This window comes from Pteropus vampyrus, unplaced genomic scaffold, assembly GCF_000151845.1.
Source record: "Pteropus vampyrus isolate Shadow unplaced genomic scaffold, Pvam_2.0 Scaffold322, whole genome shotgun sequence".
NCBI classification, from domain to species: Eukaryota; Metazoa; Chordata; class Mammalia; order Chiroptera; family Pteropodidae; genus Pteropus; species Pteropus vampyrus.
In genome coordinates, this window is record NW_011889103.1 from 1,228,817 (window position 1) to 1,242,218 (window position 13,402).

Here is a 13,402-nt window from a genome sequence, read left to right on the forward strand (position 1 = left end):
CCTATTCGGCTCTGAAAGTTCCTGTTGAATGTTGTGACCTTGTTAATTCACACACATGCACAAATAAGTAATAGATAAAAAACATTAATAAAGAACAAACGATTTCCTTAGCCTCTTTATTATCCAAGAAGCTATGTTCTGTTCTTGCCTCTTATTCAAGATGGTAAATGTTTCTACTAGGCTATTTTTTTCTTTGAATTGAGTGTTAAAATAAGTCCTGTTGGCTGCTTATGTGTCCGTTCATCTTCACTACCTTATCTGACACTGGATATAGCTAATTGATCTTCCAATAGCTAGAACATATATAATTTGATCCCTGTAACTGCCCGTTACATTTTTTCCTCTTTCTCCTGCTTTTAGGTGTGGTATGTGTCTCTGGCTCTTTCCAAGGATCTCACCCTCTTATGGATTAAACAGATCAAGGACATTCTGCGTTATTGCTGTGAGCTTCTTGGGCAGCTCAAGGTAAAAAACAACAAAACTAAATACACCCTTTCCATTTGGGCGCCTGTGGTACATATTTTCAGCATCCTCATGATCCCTTCATAGGTTATATGTTTGGATATCTATCTATTAGAGTCTAATAAAGAGTCATTAGAGCCCTGTTCTATGGGAGATAGAGCTAGGTATCGTTATCAGTATTAACCCTTCTTTGATTTACAGTATTTTCAACATCGACCTGTTCTTGCCATAATCTCAGTGATGGAACCTTTTGTCTTCCTTCTCATACTTTTGATGTAATGGATACTTCATAGTTTATGTTATTGTACTAGTCATGCCTCTTTTTATAAAAATGGAAACCAAATATGAGCATAGCTAGTAATACAAGGTAAGCAAGAAAGAGAATATTTTCTTACAGACTGTATTCTATAAAACATGGCAGCCGAGGGTGATTAGAGCCAAGGGCTTCCAGATTCTCCTCCTCATTCTTTTCTCTCATCTCTAGTGCCTTTTCAAGTCACTTCATCTTCTGCTGTAATTATGGCAGCCAGCAGTTCTTGCCTCACATCCTTACCCTTGTCTTGACCTAAGAGAAAAAAGAGGGCTTCCTCATCAGTTCACAAATCTGAGAGCACTCCCAAAGACCCAATGGGATCCTGGTATCCACTCTTAACTGGTCATGGTGGTGAGAGGGATGGGCTATGCCACTGGCCCAGGCTGGTCCCCTGTCCACCTTTGAGTTATGAGAAGGTGGGCAGAGGTGTGAGTAGATGCAAACAGCAGTCACTTCCACTTTGTATATAGGGAGGGAGAAGTTTCAGGGGCAGAGGCTTGGTAAGGTAAGGACTCAGGTAGCAGCTGAGCAATGAAGTGAATGTCAGCAGAGCTCCCAGTGATCCATTCCCTGCCGTCTCTCTGGAGGCACTGGTGAATGGCCCTCTTGGCTTTGACCTGGCACCAAGCCATGCCCAGCTTGTCAGGTGAGGCATCATGGCACAGAACAATGGTCTTTCTACCCTGGTCCTTGGAGCCTTGGGGTTCACTAAAATATCTTATGGCCAAGCAGGCACATTCTCAACTTCGCTTCAGCCAGGCATAGCCTCTATTATCTACTTTCTGTGTTGGCATCAGATCTGCATGAGTAAAATCCACAACAGATTTCAAGAAGAGGCTCTTCTATTTTGAAAAAAAAACTTTTTTTTTAAGTTTTTGTGCAGAAGTACACTTTAGGAGATAAGAACACTGAATCCAGAGCCAGGAAGATGTGAATTTAGTCCTGATTCTGCTTCTGATTTCCCATATGACCTTGGACAAGCCACTTCCCCTCTCTCATTCTCTGTGAGCTTAGAGATTTGAACTAAACGGTCTCCAGGGTCCCTTCCAGATATACATGCTATTAGGTCTCAACCTAGAAATGAGTCAGGCCTTTACCCCAACCTGCCCTCTTGAAACAGTGAATTATAACCGTGGTTGTAATAATAGCCAATATTACATAGTTATCTTTGTGCCAGGTACTGTTCTTAGTACTTTATGTACATGAACCATTGAGCCCTCATAACAACCCTATGAAGAAAGCAGTATTACTATCCCTAGTAAACAGATGAGGAAACTGAGGCCCAGAGAGGTTAACATGTGTGCTCAACATCTCACAGCTAGTAAATGTTAAAGCCAGAAGTCAGAGCCCAGAGTCCTTGTTATGCTCCAGTGTACATACATATATACATATATTCATAAAGGCATACAAAACACCAACAAGGCAGTGTTGGTCATCTTGTTTCCAGGAATACTCAATTCTCCATTCCCAGGCGTATTTCAGATTCCATGGTCAATTACGATTGTGCCAAAATCCCGGTCATATAACTCCTAAAGTGGTCATTCCCCAAAAGAAAAAAAAAAAAAACCCTAAATAAAAACCCGAACCAACTAATTGAACCCGAAGGCAACCAAGAAAGTTATAAAATGGTTGCTTCACTGAGACTGGAGGGTGTATGTCTTAATCTTATTATCCTCATTGTTTTCAGCCTGAAATCTTACAGGACTCCAAGCTCATCACACTGTACCTCACGATGCTTGTGACCTTCACAGACACTTCAACATGGAAAATTCTTCGGGTAAAAGGTCTGTGGGACTTGATTCAGAAGCTTTCCTAAGTAGCAGAGCTTGGGGATCTTTGTGCCTTTTTAAGAAGCATTTTTCCCAGCACAAGCCTCAAGGCCTTGAGACCATACAAATGAAGGTGCCCTTGGCACTTCCCATCAGACTGCACTGTAGTGTCCAGAATATGTTCAATATTTGTGTTATCCTCTTTCTCTTCTTGGAATTTGTTTCAAGGCACAGTTTCTCTTAATCTTATTTTTTATAACTCCCACAGCACCTCAGCCACCAAGTGATCATTTCATTCGGTGAATAATTTAGCAGGAAATAATTCTATTTTGGCCCTAAAATTTGCATAATAATGCTACTTCCTTCCCTGAATACTGTACTTAGCCTTATGTTTTTCATGCATTCACTTCATCCATCTACTCAACAAATAGTTGTGTCAGGCACCGTAGACACTGGAGATATGGAAAAGGTCACTGCCCTCGAGGGGCTCTGCGAGCTGAACCGCTGTGTGCCTGCCCTTCCCGATAGAACTTAGAGTCTGGTGGGGGAAACAGACATTAAAGAGGAGTCACCAGCATAGTATAAGAAGTGCTGGGAAGGAAGAGAACAAGAGAAAGAGCGTATTTAGTGGGGTGGGAGTGACCTTGACTTGCTCTGTCTGGGCATCAGGCCTTCCTGAAGAAGCAATGTCTGAGCTAAGAGGTGGAGGGAGGGTTAGAGTTCACAGAGTGGAGAGGAGGGCAAAACTGAAAGCAGAGGAAACTGCACATGCAGTTGCTTTAGGCCAGGAAGGTGGGTTTATTTGAAGGCATCATCCTGGACTCTGGCAGGGGGAGTTGGGGGGGGTGTGCAGCGGAGGGGCAGAGTTAAAATGTGAGTTCTAGGCTCTGCCAGGGAGCTTGTATCGTGGTGTAAAGAGGAGGCAGCCACAGAGAATAGGAAGTCCCGGGCCCTCTGAGGGTATTAGGAAAAGTGCTCTAGGAGCTCAGAGGCCAGGGACATTACTCCTGACTAGAGGAATGATAGGACTCATCACCTGAGAGGTGACACTTGAGCTGGGCCTTCCAGGAGAGATAGAATTCTGGATATGCAGTATCTCCCAGCACTCTGGTACCAGACCTAAGGGGAATAGGAAGGCAAGCCAGAAAATATCTTGTTTCCTTCGGCCTTGGGTCTGGGACATGATTTTCTGTCCCACCTTCACATTATGGCCAGAGATTTTTTTTCCTCAGACTTTTTTCTTCATTTAGGTGAGAGTCTTCGACCAGCCATGAACCATATCTGTGCAAATATAATGGGACATCTGAACCAGCATGGATTTTATTCTGTGCTACAGGTCTGTGACCCCATCCCCTAATATATGACCTCATTCTCCAAATCTAAACGTAGATTTTCATGTTTGGTTTTGGAATATCTGGTGCCCTCCTCACAGAAACAATGTTTGCAAGAAGAGTTCAGTGGTTAGTGGTCTCTCCTCCCCCTCCCCTCCTCCCCCCGCCTTGCATCACTTGTGATTTGTGTAAGGACAGTGGCACCAGGATGTCACTTAAATGTGCTATATTTTTGGCTACAGGTGTAATCCAGTCTCTTGAAATTCAAACTCAGGAAGCTCAGAGTTTTTTCCCTCAGGTTCTTTTTGGTTGGTGTCTAAAAATATCTCTAGAGCTCTGTCCTCAAACTGCCTTCTATCCACAGTGCACCTTTTGTGCCAGTTCATACATCCAAGGAATGGTCAGAAGCCTAACTGCTGTTTAAAAGAACTTTAGAATTCTCGAGTTTGAGAAGTTAAATGATTTAGCCCTCCTGCCTGGCACTGCAGTGGGCTCTTTCCTGATTAGGCTTTATTTTCTCCTCACAACCCTGTGAGGCGTCGTGACGGCCAAAGGTAGTATTTTCAACAGGTCATCACAGTGGGGAAGCTTCTACTTGACACCGAGTCTCAGAACTGCTTCTGAAAAATAATAGACTGTCTTGAAATTTTAAGTCTGATATTTTTATGAGCTGTAATTAAAAAAAAAAAACTTTATTATTTTAAAAAATTTAAACATACCATGTAATGTAAAGGGAGTGGTATAATGAACCTCTGTACCCATTGCTTTTTTCTCTCATCATTTTTTTTTAACTAACTCCTGTCATTTTATAGTACTATTCCAATATAGTTTTTTATGTGAAGCACTCATTTCACTTTTATGCTTTTTTTTTTTTTTTAAATACAGATGAATACAAAGTTGGCATGACCAGTTCCCTGACCAGTTAAAATGTTCTTTTCAGATATTGTTAACCCGTGGCCTGGCGAGACCTCGGCCTTGTCTGTCCAAAGGCACTTTAACTGCAGCCTTTTCCTTAGCGTTGCGGTAAGTAGGAAACTATAGCTGAGGCGTTGGCATGCTTCCGAAGGCTGCCTCCTCTCGCTTTTCTCTCATTAATCATGTTAGGTATGGGCTTGCCCACTGGTTCAGAAATTACAGGAAGTATTGTTCTTGGTGAAAAGGACACATCTGTGACTGTTCTTTTTCTTATCTTCCATCTGTACCTCTGAATATTTTTGCATCATGATTTGAGGAAAGCTATTCAGCCAGCCAGGAACCAAGATAAATCCTTTCTCTTTTTGAGCTTTTAGTTGATAAAATAAAGGGAACCTAAGGGCTGGAGAAGAGCCAACAAAGGGCAGAGTAAAAAGATGGAATAGTGTTTTGAACATGAATTTAAAATGTTAGAATTTGGAGGACCAGGGAGGATGTGGTAGTTGCCATCAGTTAAGAGATATGCAGTACATAGAAGCTAAATCTTTTCTAATAGAAATTATATCTGCAGTTCTGAAAACCACCAAATATAAAAGGCTGTGCTTGGTAATGGGTCCAGAACATTCAAACTGTTGAGAGGAACTGTAACTTGGGGAGTTGTTAATAACTTGATAAATCTTAATCCCCAGGATGATAATAACTTGGGAAAGAAAGGAAGGCCATGGTCAGACAGCTTGGTAAAGCTCCCTGCTCTGCCGCCTGCTGCTAATCCACAGTGCACCGGACTGCCGAAAGCTCAGCAGTAGCAGGACTCTTGTGTTTTGTTTTGTTTTTATCCTGATGTGGACCCAAACATATCTAAACATGGACTATCCTTGCCTAATGTTTAGATGGTAGAGCATGTCTGTTAATATCCCATGGAATTGTTTTCCATGGAACACCAGTTTGGAAAATGATGGTCTAGAGCATGGGTTGGCAAACTTCTGTAAAGGGCTAGCTAATATTTTTAGTTTTTTGGGCCATGCAACTTCTGTACTACTACCCTGGAGTGCAAAGCAGCTGTAGACAATACATACACAAATGAGTCTGGCCTTGTTCCAGTAAAACTTTATTTACAAAATTAGGCAGTGGGCAGAATTTGGCCTGTGGGCCACGGTTTGCCAGCTCCTGGTCTACACTGTGCTTTCCACTAACTACTAGCCACACAGAGCTGTTTATATAGAAATTTGTTAAAATTACCTAAAATTAAGAATTCAGTTCCTTGGTTGCATTAACTACATTTCAAGTGCTCAGGGGCCACATGTGGCTAATGAAGACCACGTTGGACTACAAATATGGAATATTTCTGTTGTCACAGAAAATTTTATTGGATAAGGCTGGTCTAGAGCAGCACTGTCCAGTAGAAATATAAGAACCACATGAAAAAAGTCAAAAGAAAGGGAAAATTAAGTTTAACAATATTTATTTAAACCAGTATAATGCTTACTTATAATATTCTTAAATTATCTATTTTAAGTAAATAATTTTACTTTTCATACTGTCTTCAAAAACTGATGTGTATTTTTACACTTATGGCATATCTGAATTTGGATGAGCCACATTTTACAGTAGCCAGTAGCTACTGTATTGGACAGCAGCATTCTAAAGGCCAGACCCTCATAACAGAGGAATAGGATCAACCAGTTATGCCGTAATTAGTTATAGAATAAAACAAGCTATCTAGTAAATTATTGTGCCTTTATTTCACACTTTGCGAGAAGTTACATAGAGATGTATTTAATGAGTCATACCGTCTAGATACAAACAGGTTTTCCTAGTAGCAGGCTTACTGGATCTCCCTTTCCTGAGTCACTTTCTGGGGCACCTTGTTCCAATATCATCGCCCACTCTTCTCTGTCAGAGACAAGAAATAGGTGATACACAAGAGGGGGATGGGGCACTGGAGCAGCTCTGCCTCTTCCCCCATCTCCTGAGAACACATCTTTTTTCCATTCCAGCACCCCTCCCCCGCCCTGATGTGCTTGTAACTCACAGTGTGATTCACCAAGAGGGTTGCATCTGACCATTCTACCACATTTCTTCTCATTTAAGAACATGATATTCATTGTTTTAAGTTTTTTCTCTGTACATGTTAGAATCTATTGATTCACTTGTTAAGGCCAGGCTGCTCTAAAGCCTTTTTCTTAAACAGTACACCTTTCCCCACCTCTGAATATTTGTATGTAATTGAACATGACCAGGACCTTTTAAAATAAGATATTCAGTGGCTTTGTCATCATGAATATACTACTAAAAGTGTATAAAATCATATGTGATGCATTTAGACATAATCACCACATCTTATAATACAAATAGCTAACATTCATGGGCTGCATGTTGTTTGAAGACTTCTGCATGCATTAATTGACTCCTCATTACATTCTTTTATCTCTCCATTTTATAGATGAGGAAGCTAAGGCCCAGCAAGATTAAGCCACTTGCCCTTGATCACACAGCAGGCCGTAGTAGGGCCAAGAATTAAACCCAGGCCGTCTGACTCCAGAGCCCACACTCATTACTCCTTACTCTTTATACTTGCTTCACATATTAGACACTTTTTCGTATTCTAAGAACAGTATATATTTCTTGAATTAATGGCACATGGGAACTTTTCCAAAGTTGTCCTGTTTCATTTATTATGTGGGACCCTTGTTTGCTTAGGTACTTGTAACTGCTAGCCCTGGTGTCTGTCTTTCCCTTCATGCCTTTCGGCTCCCTGGTTGGAGGATGAGCTCTCTTGGCAGGGATTATGCGTTAAACCTTTTACCTTTGTGTCCTGCTGTGTCCTGCTGTGCCTATGTTAAATGTACAATTAGCAATACATTTGTAGGATTTGTCACCCGAGGGGGCTTAAGTGCAACAACTAAAGAAAGATTTTGATGACCTCGTGCTGGAGAAATAGATAATAAGAAATTGAGAGAAGCAGTGTTTAGTGTATGTGATCTTTTGAGACTGGCCTGCAAGGCAACTCTGCATCCTCCAATGCCTCGTTTCGATTGGTTAGACTGAGTTATGTGGGAGTATGGCTTGAGATAGAATCCTTGGGTTCCTGTGAGAACCCTCAGAGAAGGCATCTGCCCGCATGCCCCTACAATGATGCAGTTGTCCCCTTGGAAGTGGGAAGTGGTGAGTCACTGTTTCAGTGGCATTCTCTTGTGGGAAACTCTTCCTCTGTCTAGAGAATTGTATAGTCCTGATTTAAACTTCTTCTCAGCATGCAGAAAATAACTTGATTCTGTTTTAGATAATTTTCTGTCCTACTCAGCTCAGTGCGTTTACCTTGGTTGGTCAGCCTCCTCTAGATAGGTGATTGATGTAGGCACTAATACTTTGAGTGTGTCAGCCTCAAATTTTTCTTGTCCAAAATGGTACTCTTGAAAATGAAAGTTTGTTATATAAATTCTAATAGTCTAAATAGTAACATATCTGCTCATTGCTTAGAGCACATTAGCTAGAAGAGATCATGTTTCTCCTGCAAGTTGTTCTCATTATCTTTTTTTTCCTGCATGGCCTGTGTTTTCTCCTGTGTTTTCTTCTAAGTATTTTATAGTTTTAGTTATAAGACTAGCATTTAGGTCAATGATCTATTTCGAGTTTATTTTTATATATAGTTTGAGGTAGTGGTCATTATCTTAATAACATTGATCTTTTTCTGATTATAGAAGTAATAAATGCTTATTGTAGAAAACCTGGATAAAATAGAAAACTATCAGGCAGAAAAAATGTATCTCGTGCTTCTACAACCCAGAGATACATTGTTAATATTTTATCTGTCTTCTTGGTCTTTTTATTCATTATATGTATTCATGTGTTTATATATACATATTTAAACACTAATATCATAATACAGTTGGCCCTTGAACAATGAGGGTTTGAACTACATCGGTCCACTTAATATGCAGATTTATTTCCAATAAATATGCAGTTGGCCCTCCATATCCATTAATATTACGCTAAGATTTTAAAATTAAGGGTCGACATAACAATGGTTTCTCTGCAGATTCAACCAACAGATCTAAAACAATGTGTTTTCAGTTTATTATTGGGAATTTGCATATGTCTTTTTCCACGTACATATTTTATATGAGAGACTAGCATGTGTGGATTTTGGTATCTGGGGGGTATCCTGAAACAAGTCCCCCACAGATTCCAAGGGATGATTGTAGTTAAGTTTTGGAGAAGTCAAAAGTTATGTATATATTCTCAACTGCATAGAGAATGGGAGTTGGTGCCCCTAACTCCCACTTTGTTCAAGGGTCAACTGTATGTATATTTAAAGTAAATTGCCTAATCGAAGCATGAGTTATTGGTAAGTTATCATATAGTAAACACACTTTTATAAGCACCACCCCAATTGAGAAATAGAACAACAGCATTCCAAAGCCCCTCTTGTCCTCCCTCACAATCAATACCCCCTCCCTCCTCTCCCATATATATAGTTTTTTAATGCTTTTTTTTTTTAAAGTTTATTATAGCTTGAGCATTCTCTCATGTCAGTAAAACTTCAAAACTGATTTTTCATAGCTACATCATGTGAATGTACTATCATTTACTCAACCGTTCCCCTAGTGGATCTCTCCATTTCTTGTCTTTAGTTTTTCTAGAAGTCTGCAAAGCATAATTTCAAGGGATTTGGGGGTGTTGGTATGGTTGTTCTTTTGCTCCAGGTTCACATGCAAACCTATTGAGTAAGGTGATCTGTCTGTGTCTAGCCCTGTGATTGCTGCACAATTTTCAGACAATCTGATTCGGCCATTCCTCATCCACATCATTTCTGTGCCTGCTCTTGTGACTCATCTCAGCACAGTGACCCCTGAGGTAAGTGAGTACCCCCCAGTTCCATTTTTACCTTTCTTCTTAGAAATTAGAAAATAAAATCTTTTCTTTTTTAATTTCCACTTCTCACCCTGATTTTTTCTTTTAAATCAGTAGCCAGTGTAGACACACTTTTGTTAGTAGCTCAAAGAAACAGGTTTTCATATTTGTTCATTTTCTTCTTGGAGATCAGTAGCATGATTGATTACAAGGGGGTGATCTGTAGGTGATCAACTTCATGCTCTAGTGGGAAATTATTCCTGTCAGCTTCTGTGTTAACAGTCTGCAATTGTTTGCAGCGCCTCACTGTTTTAGAATCTCATGACATGCTTCGCAAATTCATCACATTTTTAAGAGATAAAGATCGATGCCGTGACGTATGTGAAAGTTTAGAAGGATGCCATACGCTTTGTTTAATGGGTGAGTATCTGTGGCTGGACTCTTACTGTGTTCTGGCCATCGGGGAATGCCCAGGTGTTTTGCTTTTCACCATTCTGGAGATCACGAGCTGTTTTTAGTAATAATTAGAAGTGCTTAAAATAAAAGACGTGTCAGGTGGTTAAAATAGAATGTAAAATTGAAAATCACATAGAAAATATATCAGCCTGGCAAACTACTTGAGTGACTATAAATGAATGTTAAATTTTAGCCCTTAGCTTCTTGGCATCCAAAGAAAAATGAAACATGATGAGTTGCCTAGATAATTCACATCTCAAGAGAAAAGGGAGGGTGTAGTTAGGTGGGGCTTAGATGAGAGTGGGGCCTGCCTGCAGCATTTGTTTTACTACATTTTCATTGTAGCGGAAAGGGTTTATGGATAGAAGCATTTGAAAACAGCAGAGGTACATAATTCTCATTGCCTAATTATTTTCTTTTACATAGCAAAAGGTTCTTGGGGCTAAATTTTAAGGGAGTTTATGATAAAAGACCTTACACAAGGCATATTATGTAACTTCGGTGAACATCGAATAAAAGTGATTTTCCAGGACATTCAAATGATTTTTAAGAGATCCCTCCCTTCTTATGTTGACCCTGGATTTTAAAATCTCAGTGTAATATTAAAGTGTCATACCAGCTAAATAGCACATACCTCTGTGTACCAGACCTTTGACATGTTACTTCATATAATTCTCACATGGAGAGTAGGGATCAGTATTCCAATCTCACAGATGAGAAAACGGTTTGAAGAGGTGGGTTGAGCTTCACACAGCTGGTCTGTGACAGAGCCAGGACTGGAAGCCGGGTCAGCCTTTTCCTTAGCCCTGTATCGCACTGCATTTCTAGCACCGACAGGTGCCCCTCTACATGGAATTTCTTCCTGCACATAACTATGGCTGCCTGAGCCCCAGGCAGAGAGCAGGGCTGGGAGGTGATGAAGCGTGTCTCTCTGGGCCCAGAGCACCCAGCCTTCTCTCTTTGTAGGCAATCTCCTGCACTTGGGCTCCCTCAGCCCCAGAGTGTTAGAGGAGGAGACGGATGGGTTTGTGAGTTTGCTCACCCAGATGCTGTGCTACTGTCAGAAGTATGTGTCCCAGAAGAAATCCAACCTGACACACTGGCACCCTGTCCTTGGCTGGTTCTCCCAATCCGTGGACTATGGGTGAGTCCTAGGGGGCAAATCACTGTCTTTCCTGCCTCTTTCCCACCACCTTTTCATTCTTTTTCCCAGCTTATGTTGTTTTGTTTCTTATTATGAAAGTAATATGTACTCATTGTATAAAATACAGTTAAGACCAGAAGAGAATAAAAACCATCCCTTAATGCTGCTACCCAAAGACAACCTGTGTATACACCCATATTTTTCCCTACCTTTCTTTTTTCTCAGAAAAATGAGATATTTTGTATTTCATTCTTTTCAGTTAGTAAATTGTGAATCTTATTGGTTGATTCTTTTTTTCTTCAATATCACTTTCATCGAGTGCCCAGACTGCCAGATTTTGGAGATAATAAAATAAGACACATGATTCAAAGGAAATAGAAATCACCCTAGATCTTTTTCAAGAGGTGGGACATAAACTTAAAATTTTTAAATTAAAAACTCAAAAATATATTTTGTAAAAAGACCACTAGGCTAGAAGGTAGAGATTCAAGTAAGGCAGCATCACAAATTTAAAAATATGTACCCTGGGCTGAGATGATATGGGTCTCTGGAGCTAAGGCAGCTGTGATGTCCAGCTGTTTTCCTGTTCAGATATCTTCCTGAGGTCTGGGGTCCCTGGCAGGTGCCCTTGAGGCAGGAAAATGAGGGCCAGGGAAGGAAATCTTGGATTTTCTCCCTTTTCCTTATACCTGAGTGACATTCAATTTAAAAAGACAGATTGCCATTGATGACGTGCCCCAGTGTACTGCCCCAGCTTGAAGAGGATGAACTGGGGCTGTCGGGGAGTTGGGAGGGATGTTGTGGGGGGCAGATGAGTCAGAATAGCATGACGGATGGCCTGGTTTCAGCTCCATTCCTCTGAGGGACTTTGTACAAGTTGCTTCACCTCACTTTCTTCATCTGAAATATGGGGATAATTTTCACAGTCCTGATAAAGGTGTCTTAAAGGATTGAATGAAATAATGCATGTCAGAGCCTGCTGCAGACCTGGCCTATCTTCAGTAGGTGGTGGCTGGAAGACAGTGGGAGCCATTATAGGATCTTAAGCAGTGAGATGATGAAAGCAGATTTCAGGATGTGAGTCTGACGCTGGGGCTATGGTGTACGGTGGAGAAAGGAGCGCTAGAAGGCAAGGAGACTCTCAGGAGGCTTGTGAGTCAGTGATATTTGTGTGCCAGGCTTGCAGGCTGGCTGTGAAAAGAGGAGCAACTTAGTAGGCATGAGATGGCTTCTGTCAACTGACTGGTAAGAAGGATGGTTAGGATGAAGAGCAGATAGAGGATGCCTTAGAGATGAGTGACATGATCCTAGACCTAGGGAGAGAAGTAATGCTACTGGCAGCACAGGAAGTCTGGGTGGAGCAACGGGGAAGATAAAGAGGTCAGTACCTTGCATATCCAGGCCTAAGCAGCAATTTGTGGATTCTTTTTATCATTATCATTATCTTATTTACCATATTGAGTAAATAAGGTCCCTTAGAGAGCCAAATGGGCTTTCCCTGGCCATCCGTCAGATGGAACTGACATGCCTGGTCTCTTGCTTTCTCCTAGTCTTAACGAATCAATGCCCTTGATCACCAAACAGCTGCAGTTCCTATGGGGGGTGCCTCTAATCAGGATCTTCTTCAGTGACATCCTGAGCAAGAAGCTGCTGGAGAGCCAGGAACCAGCCCACGTGCAGCCAGCATCCCCACAGAATGTGCTTCCCGTGAAGAGTGAGTGGCTGGAGCAGGCCTGGTCTGTGTCTCTGCTGAGTTAAAGTGCAGCTCCGAATTGTTTCTGGGTGCCTGGCCCCCTCTGTTCGTGTGATGCTCTAACTTCTCCCACGAAGAATTTGAGACCGCTTAAATCAAGTTACATTTAGCAAAATAGTGACGAAAAATTCTTGGCAATGAAAAATAAATAAATAAAAATTCTTGACAAAAAAATATAATGAAGAAGAACCTGGGAAAACGAAGTAGATGAACAAAATCAAGGTCATGTATAGAGAATGTCCACAGATAGATATTCCACAAGGACTGCCATGTTATCTCTGAACTTCCATTTGGCTTTGAATATCTAGTAGCCAAATGAAAACGGATTTGGGACCCTTTCTTACCTCTTATAAACAGGAAGAAGACTTGTTTCTTAGGGAAGTAGAGCTCTTCTGAGTTCCTAATCAT

At 41.0% G+C, this 13,402-nt stretch overlaps 1 protein-coding gene across 5 annotated transcripts in view; it reads left to right on the plus strand.

Annotated features, from left to right (window-relative positions):
- UBE3B (ubiquitin protein ligase E3B) overlaps positions 1–13,402 on the plus strand; it is a 50,934-nt gene that overhangs the window by 6,795 nt on the left and 30,737 nt on the right. For all 5 annotated transcript variants that reach the window (XM_011377811.2, XM_011377810.2, XM_023521900.1 and 2 more), the window contains 8 exons: positions 361–465; positions 2,463–2,559; positions 3,795–3,880; positions 4,816–4,898; positions 9,539–9,644; positions 9,941–10,061; positions 11,064–11,241; positions 12,792–12,955. In XM_011377811.2, coding sequence (XP_011376113.1) covers positions 361–465; positions 2,463–2,559; positions 3,795–3,880; positions 4,816–4,898; positions 9,539–9,644; positions 9,941–10,061; positions 11,064–11,241; positions 12,792–12,955 — 940 coding nt within the window. The remainder of the gene's footprint in view (positions 1–360; positions 466–2,462; positions 2,560–3,794; positions 3,881–4,815; positions 4,899–9,538; positions 9,645–9,940; positions 10,062–11,063; positions 11,242–12,791; positions 12,956–13,402) is intronic.